The sequence below is a fragment of the Vespa velutina genome, chromosome 4 (assembly GCF_912470025.1).
Source record: "Vespa velutina chromosome 4, iVesVel2.1, whole genome shotgun sequence".
In the NCBI taxonomy this organism is placed as follows: Eukaryota; Metazoa; Arthropoda; class Insecta; order Hymenoptera; family Vespidae; genus Vespa; species Vespa velutina.
The window spans coordinates 8679224-8702086 of NC_062191.1; the positions used below are offsets into that span (position 1 = coordinate 8679224).

At 27.6% G+C, this 22863-nt stretch overlaps 4 protein-coding genes across 5 annotated transcripts in view; 2 read left to right on the forward strand and 2 right to left on the reverse strand.

Annotated features, from left to right (window-relative positions):
- The window catches only part of LOC124948709 (protein snakeskin), a 12356-nt gene extending 5646 nt beyond the window's left edge, over positions 1–6710 (reverse strand). Inside the window, exons 1-3 of the mRNA XM_047492726.1 lie at positions 6483–6710; positions 2664–2796; positions 2382–2494 (exon numbers count right to left, since the gene is read on the reverse strand). Of these exons, the coding sequence (XP_047348682.1) occupies positions 2382–2494; positions 2664–2727 (177 nt within the window). The 5' untranslated portion in view covers positions 2728–2796; positions 6483–6710. The remainder of the gene's footprint in view (positions 1–2381; positions 2495–2663; positions 2797–6482) is intronic.
- Positions 6361–11006, forward strand: LOC124948712. Its single transcript, XM_047492733.1, has 5 exons — positions 6361–7595; positions 7708–7900; positions 8005–8050; positions 9999–10031; positions 10339–11006. The coding sequence occupies exons 2-5, from the start codon at positions 7826–7828 to the stop codon at positions 10518–10520; spliced, it is 336 nt and encodes a 111-aa protein (XP_047348689.1). The 5' UTR covers positions 6361–7595; positions 7708–7825; the 3' UTR covers positions 10521–11006.
- A 4150-nt stretch (positions 11007–15156) lies between these two features.
- On the reverse strand, positions 15157–19365 carry LOC124948522 (reticulocyte-binding protein homolog 2b-like). Its single transcript, XM_047492241.1, has 8 exons — positions 19067–19365; positions 18839–18916; positions 18282–18761; positions 17726–18205; positions 17125–17604; positions 16564–17047; positions 16221–16396; positions 15157–15380 (listed from the first exon to the last, which is right to left on the reverse strand). Exons 1-8 carry the CDS (start codon positions 19161–19163, stop codon positions 15157–15159), a joined length of 2499 nt encoding a protein of 832 aa, XP_047348197.1. The 5' UTR covers positions 19164–19365.
- LOC124948440 lies at positions 19302–21941 on the forward strand. Of its 2 annotated transcripts, none has more exons than XM_047492059.1 (7): positions 19302–19567; positions 20204–20428; positions 20509–20801; positions 20880–21032; positions 21113–21224; positions 21356–21536; positions 21619–21941. In XM_047492059.1, the coding sequence occupies exons 2-7, from the start codon at positions 20213–20215 to the stop codon at positions 21744–21746; spliced, it is 1083 nt and encodes a 360-aa protein (XP_047348015.1). In that variant the 5' UTR covers positions 19302–19567; positions 20204–20212; the 3' UTR covers positions 21747–21941. The 2 variants fall into 2 exon arrangements, with proteins under 2 accessions (XP_047348015.1, XP_047348017.1); XM_047492061.1 differs by lacking the exon at positions 19302–19567 and adding an exon at positions 19640–20116.
- Positions 21942–22863: the final 922 nt, after the last annotated feature.

Consider the following 22863-nt stretch of genomic DNA (forward strand, 5'->3'; position numbering starts at 1 on the left):
TTTTTTGATTTATTTTTAAAGAAATATTAGAATATAATACAAATGTGCATGATAAAACACACAGTTAAATTTCATATTATCATCATTCGTTGAATTTTAGGCAGTAGAGGAATATAAGAGAAAGACAGATAAAAAGAGAGAGAGAGAGAGAGAGAGAAAGGAAAAAAGAAAAATGAAATGTACAAAGATAAGAATTGGTTTACGAAAAGAGAAGAAATTGAGCGTTAAAGAAAAGATAGTAATGATCACAGTGTTCAGTTTTATATTGCTTAATAGAAAGAAACGAAGTATTGAAATACAGATATAGCAATAGACTAGAAATGATGTTGCACTCTTGTAGATAGATTAGAAAAGATTAGAAAGAGATGATAGGAAGAAAAAAAAGACAGAAACATAAAAGAAAAGATGAAAAGACAGAAATATAAAAGAAAATATATAAAGACAGAAACATAAAAGGAAAAGACAAAATGAAGTGAAAAAAATAAGAAAAAGACCAAAGAAAAAGATAGAATATAAGAGAAAGAAAAAGAAGAAAGGAGAAAATATAAATTCAGAGATAGAATTAATCAGAATATAGAAATAGAAAAAATGCAAGTAATATGATAGAAACGGATTAAAAAAGATATAGAACGAAATGAAAGTAGATTTAGAAAGAAAGAGAATTTTGTACAAAATAAGTTGACAGACACAAATATTTCATAGAGGTATTTTCAAGCTTTTGAGTACAATGAGAAAAAAGTAAAAATGAAGATAAAAGAAGAAGATAGAATAGTTTAAAAGACATGTAGAAATTATGATTAATTAAGAAGATAGAAAAAAAAAAAAGATAAGAAAATGAATAATTCATAAATAGATATACTATTTCACAAAGTATACAAAAGAAATTATTTCAAGAAAGTTTTAGAAAAAAGATGGAGAAATATACAAGCAGAACAGAGAAACAGAGAAAATAAGATAAAAGCTTTTATTTATAATATATATAGTAGGAGAGTTAAGTAGTTTGAAAAAAGTAATTTGTAGAAAATAAAGAATAAGTAAGATAGTAAAGAACATAGAATAGGAACGAGATTAAGAAACGATGTGATGAGAGAATTAGTGAAGAGAAAAATTAAGAAGTAATTAGAAAAATAACATATCTTTGAAACGATAGTTCAGGTACAGTAGTAAGAAATAGAAGTTTGTACAATGAGAAAATTAATATACAGACTTAAAGAAAAAATGCATTTTAGAGATCTTGAAAGAAAACTTTACAGAAATTAAAGTTGAAAAGAAAATTGAGAGAAAAGAGGAAGTTTAAGAATGAAAATGTAAGTAGAAAATAGTAGAAAGTAGTATATCGAAATGAAATTCATATTGGCAAGATCAAGCAACAAATCTTGAGTTTGATAATACTGATATGTTGATGGCAACGAAAGATAAAGAATGGAAGAAATAAAAGTGAAAATCGTTATAGAAGATAAGATAGGTACACATAGAAGAAATCAAATGAGAAAGAAAAAGTTGAGAGGCTGCACGTGGGATAGAAATTTTAAAATTTTGCGTGAGAAATGATAAAGCAGCAAGATTAGAAAAAAAAAAAAATGAGGAGATAAAAAAATCAAAATAAATTGACATAGCTAAAGTATAGTAAGAATGTTGAAAATTTTTTAGCAAAGACTCATAGATCATTGTCGAAGATCGTTTTCAAATGGTCAAGTAATTTCATCGATTCCATGTTTGATTGCGACAAAGAAAAAGAGAATCGATGAGATTGCAAGGTACCTGAAAATCGATATACAAGCAAGAAAGGGCTATCACAGAAGGTTAGGTTTGTCGAGAAGGTCCAACTATTCCCATGAGTATAAAACCTCAATAACGATGGAATAATTTTTTGGAAGAATCGTTCAAACAGTAAAGCAAGAAGGAAGGATTTGCCGATTTTAGATTTCTTGATGAAACACCGAGTGATCAATCAACGAATCAATTTCTTTTTTCTTTTTCTTTTAGTATTTGAAACATACAAAATTATATCAATTAAATCAGTACAAAGTATGTTATTGAGTTTGTATTAAAATACAAACGCATTATCAAACTAACGTTTTAGGAATTTCGAAAAGTAATTGAATTTGATTCGTTGATTGCACTCAGCGAGGAACCTCCCTGGAAGATGTCTCGATCGTGAAGAATATCCGGAACTATATTAGATTCATTAATTTCTGTTAATATACGGAAAATATTTCCGTGATATTTTCAAATTCTACGAAGATCGCCGCTTGATCTCAAATATTAATAAGCAATAAGATTATATTGCCGTTCAACAATTTGGACCAGCGTTAACGATCGATATTCAATCGTCATTTTGATCTATGTCAAGTATTAGTTTTGAAGTCGAAGATCCGTACTATCGTATCCGGTGAAAGACAATTGATATAAACCAGGACAGCGGGTGATGAAGATTCCTTAACTTTTTTCCTTGTGTTTACCAATACTTCGTCATATTCAACCAAAAGAAGTCCTAAAGAAAAACAAAACAAAAAATATTTAATTACGTTTCACTGATAAGAAATTCCACACCTGATCAATCAGACACGCCTAGTCATATCTTCTCAAAATTAAGAGGAAATACGTAATCGATGATAAACAAACGAGGATAAGGAATCTATAATAAACAATTAAACTCACACCATTGGTTTTTTGGGTTGTAAATGTTACCAGTGATTGTTGCCAATTTATGATGTTACGTGCCATCGAAGAATAATACTCTTCTTATCTTGGCCAATACAACAGTTGTCAGTATCCAACACCGACTTCACCGACCTAAAAGCAAACAAATTTTTTTTTCGAATTCTATTCTTAATATTTTCTTATACTTTTAAATCATTCAATTAACGCATATTTATTATTCGAATATTTCGTTATTTCATCATTTTTATTATAGAATTTGCCTCAATCATTATTATGACTGTCAACGTAAATAATCTCTGCATGTTTGACCAATCGATTCGTTACGTAAATATTACACAATTTTCAGTGATAATTACGAAGTTCTCAAATGTTTCGTAAAGTATCTTGAGATCGATTATCTCGTTTTTCGAAAGATTGTAAAAGTAAAATATATTGCCAGTCCACCTTACATAACTATTTGCGTAGGCGAGTACCAAGGATTTTTTAGCCTTTTTATCTTGATTAATTTTTTTTCTCCCTCCAACGATTTAGAACTCGTCAAATAACAGCAATCTCGGAGGCGCTTGCAAGCAAAAGTTCATCCGGTTTCTTACTTTCACTGCTCGGGGCTCTTTTCGATCCCACGTCCATGCAGTAACTTTTCTTCTCGTCTTTCATTCTTCTTTATTTCCCTCTCCTTTCACGTCATCATAAATTCATCCTCTACCATTCATTTTTGAAATTACGCTTTCCTTTTTTTCCATAAAACGACGCGTTAAATATATAAATTGCTTATAAATTACTATATATAATATAGAGTAATTTTGATATACGTATGTTCGTTATTTGTAATGACTATTCTATGTCTAATATATTTAATATTTTTTTGCTTATATACCACGTATATGTTCATACGTATAGGACCATATATATATATATATATATATATATATATATATATATATATATATATATATATATATTTATACATACACATAAATTGTTTAAAAGTATCACGTATAAATATTGTAATTATATAATGTAATACTAAATATTACAATTATATATTATAATGATGAATATTATAATTATATAATATTATAATGAACATATAGTGACATATAATACGAACAGATACATTTCCTAAAAGGAGATTAATAACTTGTTAAGAAAATCAAAAAATCGTTAGTTGGTTCGTTCGTTTCGCTCTGCCAAACACAGAAGCTAATCGTATAAAAAATTTTCTTCTTTGAATACGACTAGCCACGATGATCGAAACTCGACACTTTCAAACTCCAAATCAAAGGAGAAAGTAAACCTATTTTTTATACTTTACTACTTTTTAAAACTACTTTTTTTCACGTTCTACTTGTATTTATTAATTCTTTTCTCCATTTCTTTTTGCTAAGAAATTATATTTAACTACTTGAAATTTATTCGTTAATAAAATGTACAATTGTAAGGGTATGATAGAATTCAAATTATCGTCACGCTTTCAAGCTAACGCAAAACTATCGTAACGAAAAAAAAAAGAAGAAAAGAAAAAGTAAATAGTTATTCGTTCGGCTCGATTGGCCACACCACAAACAGATAACGGCAATAAGCTTACTCTACTTCTCGGCATCAACCAAGGGAAAGTTTCGAGAGCAGGAGAACTACTCTGCAAGTTTCCATTTGCATCCTACTTTTACATCCTACTTTTGCCTATCACGAGAACTATCGTTTCAACGCGTCACGCTCAATCGATTTCACACTTTACATTTATGTCGATATCGCTTGTTATCAATACGAGTTCTGTCATATCATATTTATACTTTTATTTTCTTTTTTTCGATTCTTAACTTTAACACGACGTGGATCTGATTCTTACGACCCTTTCACTTTCTCGAATTTCAAAGTAGAAACGTGACGCTTAAATGGCACGACTCTTGTTGATCGTAATTAGAGTATTATCGTAAGTACAAATAATAAAGTTTATCGATCAAAGAAATCTAAATGCATATATACAATAATAATAATGCTTATAAATATAATATATAATTAGATTGATAACTTTAGATTACTATTATTCAACTACGTTAAATTTAATTTTAGCAATCTTGCCGAATTTAAAGCATTGTTCTTACTTGAAATCAATATTTTATAAAACATTGTTAATAATAATTTATGCCGATTAACTGTATTTACTTTTATTTAATTTTTGAATTAAAAAAAATTGTTTGTATATACATACACACATACAAACAATTATATATATATATATATATATATATATATATATATATTGATTAAAAAATCCTATATGCGTCGTAGTAACCTAATAATTCTAATCGATGTATCTTCTAATTTGATTTTACGTAACGTGCCTATAAGATGCCCTAATTTGCATCAACTACGAAGAATCGCATACATGTATCTGTCTGTTATAATCGAATAAACATGCATGCTAAGACGATAGCACAATTACGTAGTAATCTAGTTCGTATTTTTCGTGTTTGTTAAGCCGACGAACGAATTGAATGAGCTAAAACTTGCATAAATTATACTTCGATTATCTTTTATCAAAAGAAAAATATTCGTCTTTTATCCTGGAAAAGTATTAATGCTTAATCGCATAATTAAAAAGACTAACGTTCGCTTCGTATATTTTGTTTACTTAGAGAAAAATCCATGGTTATGCAACTCATTTGTACAGCATTAATTTTTATACATTCTGTCTTTGGTATTATGTTCCTTTTTTGAAACGTTTTTCAATTTATTATGCAGAAACAATGAGATTGGCCTTGAACGACATTCGTTTCTTTTTAGAACCAATTAGTTTTTAGAACCAGTTTCTCGCCTCGATTAACAAAAAAAAAAAAAAAATAAAAACTCACGCACGTTCTTAGTAATATATTGAATTTTTTCGATATGTCGATTTGAACGTAGTACACACGATATATCATTTAATTGTCACGTCAGCCTTGGTTAAAGTTAACAGAGAAATTAATATTCGTTGATTAGAGATCAATAAAAGATTTTTTATTCTTTTAATCAGCAATTGAAAAATAACCTTTTACTGGTCTCCTATCGGCGAGTTAATTAATACAGAATAATTTCGAGTGCGATTACGATGATGAAAAATGAAAAAAAAAATGAACATACTAATTGCACAAGCTCGACTTAATGAGGTAAACTTTAAATTTGTTATTTCTTTTCTTTATGTCTCTCTCTCTCTCTTTCTCTCTCTCTCTCTCTCTCTCTCTCTCTCTCTCTCTCTCTCTTTCTTTACATGTTACAAAATTATTAAAAATTCAGCTTTATCTTTGTTAACTAGACAATGAATATTTTTACACAAACATTGTTTATCTTCATGAAGAACACTATACATAAAATATAATATATTTTTCACTATCACTCGTTTATTAATCGCATAATTGTAAGTCGATTCCATGAGATCGCATATCATGATTATATCGAAGATCTTGTGCGATGATACATAACGAAACAATTATTTTGACACGGCAAATTAATTAAAACACGAAGAAAAAAGAAAAAAGAGTCTGATCTTGACGAGTACAAAAAAGAACATGTTATATCATTAATACAAAATGAAGTAAAGGAGCGTTTACTTCATTTTACTTATTCGTGAAATATCATTTGTATCAAATTTTAAAAAACATTCAAATGGTCATCGTTAAGTTTCGAAAACATTGTCCACATTAGGTATAACAAAAAATAATAAGCAATTTCGTTTATAATAAATAACTCAATAATTAAACGGTTCTTAATTATTCTTCATTTAATTGATTCGATATATGTATATAAAATAGCAAATTATAATACGATCATAAACTCACATGATGTTGGAGAAGTGGCGTGGTGTCGTGAAGCTTTAGCCGATTAGGCTTTCTTGTCGTGTTCGATCTTCGATCTTCCAGGTAAGTTGAACCAAGTGGATGCGACGTATGCCTTTATATCACCTCTTACTCCGAACCTAACTACAGTATAGTCCACGTTACTGCCACTTTTTCCTTTGCTCTCCCTTCCTCTTTAATTTCTTTTCTTTTTCTCTCTCAACTTTCAACGAGTTCTACGTGTTCTTTCAACGAACCCCACTCCTAAATCTTTCTCTTTCTCTCTTTCCCTCTCTCCCTCTTTCTTTCCCTACCCTTTCCCTCACACACACACATATACTCTCTCTCTCTCTCTCTCTCTCTCCCTCTTCGTAACTATCTTGACCAGCCACGATTCGTTTTACAAACACTCATGTAAAGATAGAGACAGTTCGAATGTCAAAGCGGTCATGCGCGATCGTGGCTCTAGCAGCTCTCTGTTTCTCTTTCTTTACTCTCGTCCCTCTTGCATATGTTAGAGAAAAAGAAAAAGAAAAGAGAGAAAGAGAGATGTATAAATAAAGAAAGTAGTCGACAGAGTGCGTTTTACATTGCAAAAAGGGAATGTTAATATGTTCCTTCTTACGATCAGGGGTCATGTTCGTGTTCTCTTACCTAAGAGCCGGTTATGTAGCTGTTATTGCGATAAAAATGCTACTACCGAGTAGTAATAATACTAACTTTTATCATATCCTAATATCATATGAATTATAAAATTAGATTATTCTTTCTTTAACGATCACTTAAATTCTAATTGTCATTAGAAATTCTAATTCTAATTGTAATTTAGAAATTCTTGTTATAGTTATTTCAATATTTTTATTATTATTAATAATTGTATACTATTATTAAGTCCCGTTGAAAATTGTTCTCTCTTTCGTTAATTGCTAAAAATATAATGAAAAATTCATGAAAATTATTTTTTCATAAGTAGAAAAGTTGTTTCCATTAAAGAAAACTTCGAGGTTAACATACACGATAACTATCGAATAATTTCATGGAGTCACGTTGCCTTCGCCGATAATACACGTTTTCGAAAGTACTTTCGATCTTCAACGAAGCAGATCGTCTACACACGTAATTTCACAAAATCAAATCAGTTTATATCAAGTTGAATATTAAATATTCCACTCACCGATCGAATCGATGATTTTATTTGCATTAAATATTATTCCTGTTCCTGTTAAAGGAAAGAAAAATTTACGTAATTCTAAATTAAAACAGACGAGAAACAGTAACGATTGTTGATCATGAAGTATATCGAGGAGTTATTGAAATTTTTTTATTCATATTAAACTTTCCTTCGGATGTTATTTAAAAGACAGCAACAACTAGTTCAAAATAGAAATTTAAAAGGGTTTTTTAAGCTGTTAAACAAACAGGTCAGTTCATTAGAATTTGTAATTTTTACATAACGGATACACATTTTCTTACTACGACTATAGAGAATTCGTTAAAAAGTTCATAAGAGATGTATTTATTTTAGATTGTACTGTTCGAAGGAAGATGCGTTAGTAGGTCACTAGCTGACAGTGAGTATTCGATTTTAATGGCACACTTTTCTTCTCTCATCCTTTCATTCCACCTTTCCCTACGGACTTTTTCTAACAGCTTGTTAAACTACTTGAAGAAGACTCAAAAATACAATAACTAAATATATTATATATTGTATTGTTTTGTTTTTCGTTCTTTCTTTTTATTTTTCTTTTTTTTATAAAATTCGTAAAATAATTTTAAAACATTACAACCATAGACGTTCGTCAACCGATAAGTAGACCAGAAAATTGTATATTTACCAAAGTATTTATTAGTTCCAGTTAACACGGAAAGATACGATTATTGGAAAGTTTATAACGATTAGAATGGTTTTCTTCCTTTTTCCTGTCCTCCTCGCTTCACTTCATTTCCAGGGAAACAGTTCCATTTCATAAGAGACGCGATCTACTGTAAAACCGCTTGAACTCTTTCCAAATGATCATCATAATGATCAAGTGATCGTCTTCGTAGCTGCATGGAAAGCGACCACACCTTTTGCTATTCAGAACGAACGAAAGTTTCATTCTTGAAAGAAATAGGTAGTAGAGTACAAATCTATACTATTGTTAGAGTACATATCTCTACTATTCTTATCTTTATATTTTATCATAAATTTTTTAGGAATAGGAATAATAATTGAAAGAAAAAAAAAAAAGAATGAAAGGTGATATTTTGTTTTAAACCACATTTATTCTCAATATAATCATTAATAGGTAACCTAAATGAAATAATGAATGGTATGCAATAGACGCTTTGACTTAGGCTGCAAATAAGAGAATAATATCTAAGAGACTCTTCTTAACTATTTAAACTACGACGTAATTTGGAATCCACACACTCATATATATTAATATTTTATAAGTTTCATTTGACTTTTTGCTATAAAATTAATTGTTAGTTTATATTCGAATATTAACATTTATTAAGTATGGATTATACTATTTGTTAGTAAAGTACAGTTATACTAATGTAACTTATACTAAAAGTTTCATATTATATTTTTTATATAAAGATATTAAGTCATAAAGATAGGAACGGATTGTACACGAATAATACGGATTAAACAAAAAAATAATAATAATAAGAACAAGGAAAAAGAAAAATTCGGATAATTCAAACATTTCCTTTCGTAAAATTATGTTAATAAATTATGTTAATGATTAAAGATAAATTCTGTGTTGTTAAATTACAACGTACAATAAGACATCCTTCGAGACTTAATTAATTGATCTTGCGAATAAAATATACTCACACACATGAGTTATTATAAAAACTAATAATATTTTCGACATGTCACTTTTCTTTCCGAGCTTTTATTAATTAATTCAAAAGTTCTTTATTAGTATTTCTTATTTCATATATTTTTAAGAAAAGAGACAAGACTCCATACACACGCGCACACACACGCGTACACGCACACGCGCGCACGTACACATGTATGCATATATAATACATATATACAAATTTGGAAAGAGATATAAAGAAACACAAGTTATTTATAGTTGCTCACGAGGATATCGTATTGGAATCGTTCTTATCGATCTCTCGCGCCGATTTGGATCAACGATCACAACGGAGTCGACTTTCACTTTAACTCGAGAGGCGACATTGCGCTTTCGCGCGTCTAGCGCTTCCACCTTGTTCGCCTTGGATCTTGCTTCTCCTTTGTCTTTTATATCCTCTTCTCGAACTAGAATAGACAGTTTTTTATAGTAAGCTTTAATAAAAAAAAAAAAACTTCCACACCTTCGTGATCTTTCGTTTCGGTTTGTACTCATAAAGAAAACAAGAAAATAAAAGATCTTTTATAGGACTATTCGTTGTTATTTAACTTCTATATTACGATCTAAGAAAGAAACAAAGAAGTCTATACTTTCCTTGATAATTATTATCTTTCTTCGTAGAAAGTTATTTAAATGAGACGATTTTTCTTTTTCATTTCAGACTTACCGACATGTTTCTCTAGGAAGAAAACTGGTAAAATAATAAATAGAATTAATAATCGATAAATATAATTTTTTTCTTTTTTAATTTTTTTATATATAACGAGTTTGTAAACTGTTAAAAATTTTTATCATATTTTATCTTATTTATTTCATTTCATATATTTTACGTTTTTAAAAAACTTTTTTAATGTACATATTCGATGAAAATAATAACACCTTAGCGTAAACTTTCTAGCAGCTAGTTAGCAAGGTTCACAATAATAGAATGTCAGCGATTGCCATTATATTTCACGTGATCTCTTGATCTACACTCTTTGTAGTAGTCCTTGAAATTCCAGAAGGAGAAGAAGAAGACGATACTAGGGAAAAAATTATAGATCATAATCATCAAGGAACGAACAATAGAAGAAGCAGTTCAGATTCTAAATCAGTAAGTTGCCATCTTGGCAAGCTAATACCTTGCTGGACCAATTGCAAGTATTGGTTTTGTTGTCGAAGGTCAAGTGCATTAGACAATTGAATACATGAAGAGTAAATCTTATTTTCTGTTCGTGATTCAATGAAAAGTATAGAATTGTTATAGAAGTTTGGATGTCTGAAGAAATCAATAATATCGTCAAAAATATTGTTCTAGGGATTTTTTTTCATAGTCGCAATTCTTATCCAATTTTGATGATTATAAGTGCTCATTCGAAAAATAAAGATTTTTTAGACAAGATTATCTTTTCAGATTTACAAAACAGAAATTTAATTGTGTGAAAATTACTTATTTATAGACATGATTTTTGTAAAGAAAATAATATATATATATAGGTATGTACAGTTCTGCACAATCATATGCAAATCTATGCAATAATAATTATGACGAGACAAAGAATGAAATTTGCATCCTGCGATTTATCTATCCCTTTTATCTTTTTATCTTGTCAGTATTTATCTCCAAGTAAACTTAAGCGAATTTTATTCTTAAACTGACTTCTTAATGGCTTGAAACTATACACATTATATTATACTGACATATATATAAATATTGCAAAAAATATATATATTCATAATAAAATTATATATATATATATATATATAATATTATATTGCATATATATATAATTTCAAAACAAATATAACAAATATATATTAAATAATAAAATAATCTATCTATATTTCTATTAAAACACAAGAAATGGACAATATGGAAAGATAAAAAGAATCTTTATAAAACATAGTAAATTTTGATTGAATTTAAATGCAAACATTAACTCCACAATACTTGTGTTATTTCTTACATATCGCAATATCGATTTCTCACTACTTGGAGGTTGCTGTATACGAAGACTGACAAGTTAAGACTATACTACTAATGCCTATTATTTTAGAATCAATTATGTAGAATAATTATTATTAATAATTATTATAATTTGGAGAAAATAAAATCGATCCGCGAAACATCAGAAATTTTTTCTAATTGATCGAGATTAGATGAAAATTTATGAATGCGTTTGATATAGATTTACCTATCCGATAAACGCGATGGAATAGAGTACTTTGGTCATTTTTTATACAATTTCATACCTAAACACAAACCCAGATATGCATATCTTGATATGCCTCATATTAAAACTGAAAATAAAAAACAGTGACAGCCCATGTAACGTAGACTACGACACATGCTTTATTTGGACGAAATGGGATAAATGAATCTTCGATTTCATTACTAATATCGCGAACAAAGATGAAGAGAGAAAAAAGTGCTAATTAACAACACTGTTTAATTAAACGAGTTTGAAACAAGAAGACTCTAACCTGATATATATATATATATAATATTAATAAGAAGAAATTCACAAAAATGAGTAATTAAATATAGGGAATCACTCGTGAATAAAATCAAAGATCTTAATCACGATCACTTTTGCTCGTTTCGGGCAATCGAACATCTACGTATACCAGTAACCCGTATTGATATGGACCTTTCGTCCTTGGCATTATGATACTGACATGTGATGGTATACAGACGAAGCTTTACATTCGTCAGTGAAGATGAAGATGAATTTTTAAATTCACACTTTCGATTAGTACAATATTTTTTGCAATAAAATCCTCTTCCATCGGATTGGCCGGAAATGTTTTATGATTCTAACAACGCAGCAAAGAAATGATTTTAACAAGAATATGAAATAAATTCTTGTTTTTTTGATTTACTAACACGACTGAGAAATTCTAATCGGCGAATAACACTGACTCTAATTCGCGATTTTAATTAATTTTTATTAAAGCAACCTATTCGGTTGCAAAAATTAAAAATTTTTTTTTACAAGCACTGACTCTATAATCAACAATTGAAAACCTACTGAATAAAAATTGTTAAAGTAAGCTGTAGCATTTACTTCTACAATTTATATCATATTAAATATTAAATATTAAATATTAAATATCATATATCATATATCATATTATTCAAATTGCATGATCTAAAATTATGAACTTGTATTACATCTTCTGTATGTTATAATAATAAAAAGGAAGAAGATACCATTCAAAAGATGTAACTGCAAAACTTGTAAACTATATTAAAATACAATTATCTTTTAAAAATAGATATGATCGCGATAGGGATTTGTTTAGGACAGTATTACGTGAATACCTATAAATTAAAATAGATATAACATTAAAGTAAAACTAGACAAGGAGTAGTAACATTGAAATTATTAAATTTATGATATTAATTTAATTAAACAGATAAACATATCCTGAAATTTTATTCTATTTAAATTTAACGCGTCGTTTATATATATATATTGTTCTCTTTGCTTTTTAATATTCTTTTATTCTTTAAACTCTTTAAATTTAATAAATTTTATATTCAATTCTTTCAAAATACTATTTGAATTCAATAGAATATATTTGAAAAAAATTGTCTAATACACGGAATGTCAGCCATCGGCTTGGCAGTGCATACGTATTATAATGTAAAATACATGATAAACATACGCAATACCGATTTCTAGATCTCATCACTTAGAAATTGCTGCATATGATGATCAATCTTTAAATTTATTAAAAAAAAGTATAAAATATTATACGATAAAAGTTCTGGATATAATATAGTGTACAAACTTTTAATAAAATTACAAAAAACACATCAAGTCGTATAACACAATAGATAAATCTTTAAAATTAACATCTAATTTTTTATTAGTTGAAAATTATTTAAAATTTCATAAAGATAAATTTACTCATATATGCTGTATGCAAAAAGTAGCATAAAGTACATAATAGTTGCTATCGAATGTATCACAGTCCATAAATTAGTTACGTTTTACGACATATCCATCAAAAGTTTAAAATATATTCTTAAAAAAAGTTATTCATAAAGAAATACTATCTACACTATCACTTAGATATATTTAACAATCTTGGCCTACCTGTATAAAATCTATGTAAGGTATTTTTGCAAGGATAGTATGTTCCATATCATTAGAAAGGAATTTATTCTATATTACATTAGAAATTGAAACATTGTACTTATCTATGAACATGTGTATTTTTCTATTTTCCTTGAAGTATTTAGATAAAATTTCAGATATGAATTTTAAACCAGAAATTGTTTCATATTCTCATTATTAATACATTTAGAAAACGTTTGTTTATAATTCTCTGTCAATATCTGACTATTTTTTTAGATACTTAAGTTGTAAAATTAAATCATGTATGACAACTTTAAGTCAATCCATAATTGCATTATATGTATTTCCTTTTATACCCTTAAACAGTAAAATATTTGCTAAAATAATAAGTAAAAAATGTTTTATCGAATTAATGTCAGAGAATCTCCCATTCTTTTATATTTTGAAAATTTTCTTATCTTCTAATAAATTGAAAGTTCTTAATATTGGTTGTTGTTATATTAAATAATCTTTTCTATGCTTTTATAGTTCGATATACTGCATTACAATCTATTTATATTTCCACAATTTTGTTTGCATATCCACATCATCTGTAGACTTATAAAAACATTTCGATGGATTAATTACTTTCTTCCCTCAGTTCGAAAGAGGCACAAAAATATAATTTAATAAGATGGATCAGACATACGACTATTAAATTATATATACGTATAATAATGTCAATTATAATATTATAACAACAAATAAAACACATGTCATATTGTAAAACTGTAAAATTTTATGTGTGTATGTATAATACATATATATATTCTTTTTTTAATTCTCTGTTATAATTTCTTATGTTTTCAGTTAAAATACATAATTAAAACTTTATTATTTATATAAATTAATACTGTATATGTATATGTATATATTATTAATTATATGTAAACATATAATTAATAATTAATACTTCATTATATATAAATGAATAGTTCTTCAATATGTATATTAAAAACAATATAAACTCATACAAAAGAGTTGCATGGTATGTACTTATCATTGAGTTAAAGCAATTATTAAAAATATATGCAATATATTGGATTGTCCGGAAAGTTCGTGCCGATTTCGAAAAAAAATTGAAACGTAGAAGATTTAAATCAGATTTTTCAACAAAAAACTTTTCTATGTGATTTTTTATCTCGAGTTGAAGTTTTTTCTATTAAGGGAATTTTGTAATGATCGAAATAGGTGGAAATTAAAGGGGATGAGATCTTGTGAATATGATGGATGGGGTAGAATATCATAATCGAGCTCCAACAACTTTTGTCGAATTATCAAAATCACATGAGTCTACGCATTGTTCTGATGAAATACGACGCCTTTTCGATTCACTATTTCTAGACGTTTTTGTTCAATTGTTATCTGTAATTCGTCTAATTGGGAACAATACTTCTCTGAATTTATTGTCTCGTTGTTTGTAAAAGCTCATAATACAGGATCCTTTTGCAATCCTACAAGACACAGAGCATGATCTTTAGATGAAGACTGGCTTTTGGGGTGAGTAACAATGGTTCATTCCGCTTTCTTCGTCCAACATTATCTTTTTCGTTCAACATTATTATAAATGATCCATTTTTCATCTCCTGTAGCTATTTGCTTCAAAAATGCTGTCTCCTCGTTACATTTATAGAGCAAGTCGCAAATGGAAATGCAATCCATCAGATTTTTCTTCGTTAAATCATAGGGAACCCATATATCAAAATGGTTTATTTATCCAAGCTTCACAAAATGCTTGTGGATAGTAGATTTTGACATATTTAACATTTTAGCCAATTTACGTGTCGTATAGCGTTGATTATTCTCGATCAGTGTTTTAATCTGATCTTCATCTATGATGGAAGGCCTATCCATGTGTTTCTGATCTTTAAGGTTGATATCATCAGCTTTAAATCTAGCAAAGCAACACATCCACACAGTTCTTTCAGCTACAGCATCTTCGTCATAAACAGTGCATATCTTATTTGTCACTTATGTGGCACTTTTGCCTTTCCAGTAAAAGAAAACCATTAAATACCTAAAATTCACTTTGTTTTCTTCCATATTCAAAGACGTATAAAACTGACAAATATTAATGTATCGTAACCAAATTTATTTCCAAATATCCCTGAATTTGTTTTCCATCGTTCTGATAATTTAAACCTGTCTTTATATCAAAATTCAGCACAAACTTTCCGGACAACCCATTATATAATTAATATTCATATATGATACAGATACTTAGTATTAAAAATTTTGTATAGACGAATCAAACCATTAAGTTACATTTATAAAAATATAGTGATAGGAAGAATAAATTTCATGACTCTAAAATTAAAAAGAAGTTGTTACTGAGATTATAAAGCAATTTAAAATTAAAGATTATAATGTCAATGAAGCTATCTTAGATAGCAAAATGAGAAATTTAAAACAGCCATATAAAAATATAAATAACAAAAAAATAAGTGCAGATCGATGTCAAATTACAATGTAATTGTAGAAATAATTGAAAAGCGTATACAAATTGTTGAGCGAATTTAGGTTAAATTAAATTAAACTAAATAAACCAAAATATTTCTTATTTATTTATCCTTACCATTTATATTCTATGTTATTTAACCTACATTATATTTATATTTATATATCCTTATATTTTTCTATATTGTAGAAAATATAGAAATTATTACTTTTATATTATATCTATATTTACATATACTTATATATTCTATATTTTAATAATCATTTTCTACGTACATTCTTTTGTAAAGAAATTAAACATTTCAAAATATCATTTCTTTCTCGTTGAATTTTATTATGTTCCTCAATTTTTTCACTTAATTTATTAATTGCGTCTACTCTTCTTTCTTCACCCACTAACATCATTTTACGTATATTATATAGTGCTCTTGATTCGGTAGCTTTTTCTTTTAAGTTCTTGAAAGGATGTCGCTTTGATAAGATATCAGGAACAGGACTGTAAAATATAAATAACTGTTCTCTAAAATTTACATTTACAATAATATTTTTGACAAAATTATTACTATTCTTTATCTCATATTTATACAGATCAAAGTTAAATCGCAAAGTTATTTAGCCAATAAAAAAATATATAAGTTATCTTTTATAAATTCTTTTACACACCTTATTGAAGTTCTACTTTCTGTAAAATTTTCGGTCATTTTGGACTGTTCAGCATTGATATCCGAGTAGACAGTATTTATATGTTCATCATCTTCAATTGATGTTGATGGAATAGAAGTGGAACCTTCCTCATTAATTATACTATTTATCATGGACGATAACGTAACACCTACGTTTATGGTTTGATCTTCTTTAAATAGACCATCCATTGTGTCATACCATTTCCAGGTAATTCGAGTGTGACCTGTGCTTGTTTTCTTTTTATCCCTTATACTTTTATATGACTGTTTTAAATTTCTCATTTTGCGATCTAGGATGGCACTATTAACATTATAACCTTTAATTTTAAATTCCTCTACAATTTCCATCCATAACAACTTTTTTTTAATTTTAGGATCGCGAAATTTACTCTTCCTATCATTATATTTTTGTAAAAGTAACTTGGTGGTTTGATTCGTCCATGCGAAATTTTCAATATTCATATCTGTATCATATATAAATATAATTGTATACATTGCATATATCTCCAGTAATAATTTTAAATCAGTGATAAATACATACCATTCACTTCTTTTTGTATTCCTATAGTTTCACATGCGTTTATATTATCAATACCCGAGTGGATAGCATTTACATGTACGTCATCTTCAGTTGATGTTGGTAAAATTGAGGTAGAACCTTCCTTAATATTTACGCTATTTATCACAAAGGACAATGTAGCACCTACATTCATGGCTCGATCTTCATTAAATAGATCCTCCATTGTGTCATACCATTTCCAGGTAATTCGATTGCGACCTGTACTTGTTTTTTTATTGTTGTCCTTTATACTTTTATATGACTGTTTTAAATTTCTCATTTTGCGATCTACAATAGCTTCATTAACATTATAACCTTTAATTTTAAACTCCTCTACAATCTCCATCCATAATAACTTCTTCTTAATTTTAGGATCACGAAATTTACTCTTCCTGTCATTATATTTTTGTAAAAGTAACTTGGTAGTTTGATTGGTCCATGCAAAATTTTCAATATTAATATCTGCATCATACATAAATATAATTACATTTATATATATACATATATATATATATATATATATATATATATATATATATATTTATCTTTAATAATTGTTTCAAATCAGTGATAAAATACATACCGTTTACTTCTTTTTGTATTCCTATTGCTTCACATAAGTTTATATTATCAATATCTGAGTAGACAGGATTTACATGTTCTTCATTTTCAATTGATGTTGGTGGAATTGGAGTGAAACTTTCCAAATTATTTATGCTATTTATCATAGAAGACAATGTAGCACCTACGTTTATGGTTTGATCTTCTTTAAATAGATCCTCCATTGTGTTGTACCATTTCCAGGTAATTGGACATCGACCTGTACTTGTTTTGTTGTTGTTATTCTTTATATTTTCATACGATTGTTTTAAATTTCTCATTTTGTTATCTAGGATAGTTTCATTAACATTATAACCTTTAATTTTAAATTCCTCTACAATCTCCATCCATAACAACTTTTTCTTAATTTTAGGATCACGAAATTTACTATTCCTATCATAATATTTTTGTAAAAGTAACTTGATAGTTTGATTCGTCCATGCGAAATTTTCAATATTAAAATCTGTATCATACATATATATGATTACGTATACTATATATACCTCTAGTAATTTTTCCAATCAGTGATAAGTACATACCATTCACTTGTTTTTGTTGTCCTATTGTTTCACATGAGTTTATATTATAAATATCCTTGTGGACAGTATTTATATGTCCGTCACCTTCAATTGATATTGATGGAATTGAAGTGGAACCTTCCAAATTATTTACGCTATTTATCATAGAGGGCAACATAGCACCTACGTTTACTGTTCGATCTTCTTTAAACAGATTTTCCATTGTCTTATACCATTTCCAGGTATTTCGAGAATGATTTGTACATGTTTTTTTATTGTTGTTCTTTATATTTTTATACGACAGTTTTAAATTTCTCATTTTGCTGTTTAAGACAGCTTCATTGACATTATAACCTTTAATTTTAAATTCCTCTACAATCTCCAGCCATAACAACTTTTTCTTAATTTTAGGATCACGGAATTTATTCTTCCTATCATTATATTTTTGTAAAAGTAACTTGATGGATTCTTCCGTCCATACGAAATTTTCAATATTAAGATCTGTATTATGCATATATATAATTACATATATTACATATGTATATCCCTAATGTTTCAAATCAGTGATTAGTACATACCATTCACTTTTTTTGTTATGTTTGTTGTTTTGCATAAGTTTATATTACTGCTAATATAAGCTTTGAAGAATTCTTTATCTATAATTAATAAAGTATTAATCATGTATGTTTACTGAGAATATCAAAAATCGTGACGAAAAATTTAAACTAAAAAAAAATTATATGTATATATATATATATATATATATATATATATATATATATATATATATATATAATCTTACCTACCATTTTTTAATTTGACATGTGTTTTATTTGTCGCTACAATATTATAATTAATATTATTATATTTATATATAATTTCATATTCCTCTAGTTCATTCATTTTTTTAGGTTATATTTTTGCGCCTAAAAATTTCATCACTAAGATATTATAACGTTTTGCGCCTAATCAGCGTACTTTTACTGTACTACAATAAATGGTGATCGCTGGGTAAACATGTAAGAAAAATATAAAACGAATGGTGGCGTTCAATCGAATATCTTGCAATAGTTCTAAAAATATCCTTGTCCTGTTAAATGCAACAATTATCGTATGACCATTCGATATCGACCGCTTAACGATTTTGTCTCGTAGCGACATCCAGCGAGAATCGAATTATCTCCTTGTTCATTTTTTACCTCTAAACAACGATAAGAATAGATTGTTAGATGGTTACGTGTAAATATTTATTTTCGTTCATCAAATAATAGAGGAGTCACTGAAAGCATATATATTGTATATATTACGTGAGTAGATAAGGAATAAGTATAAGAAAATAAATATATATAAATATTTATTTGAATATATAAGAAAAATGTATAATATCTCTGCGAAGTATTAATGAACGAGAAGAGATCAGTTCATTTGAAAATTTTGTCCTGAAAAAACATAGAAATATGATGCTTTTCTTATTTCGTGTATCATCCGTTTGTATTGATACTTACAGATTACAGATTTCGTTGTAAATTTTATCGATATATAATTTACTAGTCATCAATTTTTACAGCAGATGGCATTGATCACATTTTCCACCCTTGTAATTAACTTGACAATACTAATTGTGTCAAACCGGGAAGTGTAATGCGTACATATTAATTATTTGAGATTATTTCGTCTGCACGGTCTATTGTCAAAGTTCCTAAAATTTGACGTACTCATTAGTTTTAGGCAAATAATTAATTTATTTCTTCTGTTTAAATTTTTTTTTTTTTAATATATGATCATCAATCACATTTATTATTAGTTTTTTAAAGTAGCTGTCACTATTTCGTATGTAATATGAAACGATTGAAAAAGTGAATATAAAAAATCATTGGATTTGTAAAATTTGATGGCAATTAATAATTATATTGAAAATAAAAAATATTTGCTGATTCGAATAGATTTCAAACATGTCTCAGGACATGACAAGCAGTTTTGCAATCAAATTATATTCTTTAATGGACATAACCAATCTTTTACCATACCCATTGAATATTTGGGACAAGAGAAGTATAAATAAAGACTTTATAGGAAACAATAATAGGACTAAAAATGTAGATATTCTGCTAGGATATTTCATTTTACTTTGGGCAACTCTTTATCTTGTGTATGAAAAATGTTTGAATGTAAGTTACATTTATTAAAATTTTATATTTTATATCTTATATAATATTATTATCTTTATAAATAATCTTTTTTATTATAGTCGCTACTTCGTCGTATGCGTGTTCCATTGACACAGAGATATCGGATAATTGAAGCAGTATGGAATTGTGGATTTTCCTTTGGTAGTATTTGCTATATCATGTCTATGCCTACCAAGAATTTAAATTTCTCATCACATGGATGGAATATGACGCATAAGGAATTGGCAATTGTTTTGCATAAAAGTTTCTTTTTCCATCGTGCCGGTGTTGCGATTATATGTCATAACGCCTGGATTCGAGGCTTAAGAAATCTATTATTTGCATCTTTTATCTTAAATATGCTTTATCAAAAGTAATTGATTGAAAAGTAATATTATATCTTTATATAATATTTGTGTTAAAAATATGTTCTAAACTTTTATTTTTCTAGGTGGTGTGTGATAGAAAATGCCTTCCTATTTTATAGAGCTGTTGATATAATATTAATAGATATTTGCAGGATTCTTTTATGTACTACTCAAGTTATTGGTAAAGCTGGGAAAGTATTTGCTAAAATATTATTCTCGTTTCACTGTCTCACTTGGTTGGTACAAAAAAAATTTTTATACATATTCTCAAAGAGAACGATTACCTGAACGAATTTATAAATATTTTATGAACCAGGGTTTATCTTTACGTATTTTTTGTACCTAAACTGGTATGGCCAGAAAAAATGAATCATATGAAAGTGGATCTTGCTTTGTGGCTATGGCTTGCTGCAGAATGTTTGGATTCGGTAAAAACTTTTATTATATAGAAGGATTAATTTTATATGGTCAATTGTCATATGAACTTTAATAATAAAAGTACTTTTTATTTGTATCATTTTTCTAATGTCATAAAGTAAAAGAGTTTTTAATAATTTAGGTATGGTTAAAACTTTGTGGATGTGCTAAAACAAATCATTGGCTTGAAATTTGCCTTTTTCCACCACCTTCTCAAGAAGCTATTGAACTTGCTAATATACAAAGGAGACATAGAAATTCTTTAAAGAAATCAATTAATACTAAATCACCAAAGAAAAAAGAATTCTGGCAAGCATTATTATGTAGGTTTTTTCAAACTTTGATTATAAAATTAAATTGTCTCAATATAAAGGAACGTTTTTTATATATATTTTTTACAAAAAGGTACAATGGTGATTAAGAAGAAGATCAATAGAATACGAAATGCAAAAGAAACGAACTCTCAATGCCAGAATAATCTCGAACTTATATCCGACACGAATGATACAGGGATTGTAGAGGAAATAAATTAAATAAATTATCATATATATTACATGTTTTTCCATGTAACATTAGTTTGTGTTTAAGGTGTACATTTCTTAAAATTACTTTTTTTTTTTATTATTTATAAAGATATACGTAATAGTGTTTGGTTGATAAATTAAAATTATTGTACTTATTATTGTGTATGTGTATATATATATATATATATATATGAATATTTGCGGAAAATTTATGAACAGATGTTAAATAAAGAGAATAGTGTACGTTAAAATAAATTCACAATACCATGATTTTTCTTTTTTACAAAAATCAAGTTTATTCGACAATTTTATTGATATATACCTGTTATGTAGAAAGTTTCATCATCGTTTATATGTTCATAATTAAACGGAGCACCTAGCCAATTGCTGTTACTATCCATTGTTTTATTTAAAAGTGAAGTAAGCAGTTTGCTAGATGCTCCAATAATGTTACAAATAATCATGAGGCTTGTTTTATCAGGGTAGGTATTTAAAAATACTATTTTATAACGTTGTCTCGTTAATTATGAATTGAATTTAAAACATTTAATAATTGCCAGTAAATGCTATTACAGGAGTAACATGAATCTGATAGTCAAACATTTAATAAATTTTCTGATAATAATGTCTTATCCAATTGCATCAAAAGTTTGCACAAATGAAAAATTCTTTCATATTTATCTATTCAACATCTTTTATATACTACAGAAATAACAATTTTTTAGTGCAATTCTATGCATTCGATGCAGATTATAATCTGAGCTTGCTTTTGTTGCAACAAGATATTATAAATATGAATGATAAATAATGATATTTATGCAGAAATAGGCTTGACTCGATTTATCAGATACAAAGAACTGTGGAATGTTATGGGGCTTGAAAATAAACTTGTATTTACTGTAATAGTGAACAGTTGATGTGTTTATACCATGAACAGGTTACGTTACAGCGCATCTGATAGAACTATTTGTATCTTTTTCAAAGCTATTTTAAAACATAAACGGTGATATCCTTAGTTCGTAGTATACTTTAGTTCGTGAAAACAAAAAGTCTTTGCTTGAACGAAAATATAATTGTAGATACATAGAGGTTAGATTTATATCACTTGAGCTTACGCATCGAAGAG

Bases quoted from the DNA above. Each gene is read 5' to 3' on its own strand.
- LOC124948712 (XM_047492733.1), top strand. From the start codon at position 7,826: ATGTTATTTAAAAGACAGCAACAACTAGTTCAAAATAGAAATTTAAAA. The intron at 8,051-9,998 runs GTGAGTATTCGA...TTTTCATTTCAG, and splicing joins TAGTAGGTCACTAGCTGACA to ACTTACCGACATGTTTCTCT. The intron at 10,032-10,338 runs GTAAAATAATAA...TTGAAATTCCAG, and splicing joins TTTCTCTAGGAAGAAAACTG to AAGGAGAAGAAGAAGACGAT.
- LOC124948522 (XM_047492241.1), bottom strand. From the start codon at position 19,163: ATGAATGAACTAGAGGAATATGAAATTATATATAAATATAATAATATT. The intron at 18,762-18,838 runs GTATGTACTAAT...TGCATAATACAG, and splicing joins CATAACAAAAAAAGTGAATG to ATCTTAATATTGAAAATTTC. The intron at 16,397-16,563 runs GTGTGTAAAAGA...TATATTTTACAG, and splicing joins GAAAGTAGAACTTCAATAAG to TCCTGTTCCTGATATCTTAT.
- LOC124948440 (XM_047492059.1), top strand. From the start codon at position 20,213: ATGTCTCAGGACATGACAAGCAGTTTTGCAATCAAATTATATTCTTTA. The intron at 21,225-21,355 runs GTAAAAACTTTT...TTAATAATTTAG, and splicing joins CTGCAGAATGTTTGGATTCG to GTATGGTTAAAACTTTGTGG. The intron at 21,537-21,618 runs GTAGGTTTTTTC...TTTTACAAAAAG, and splicing joins ATTCTGGCAAGCATTATTAT to GTACAATGGTGATTAAGAAG.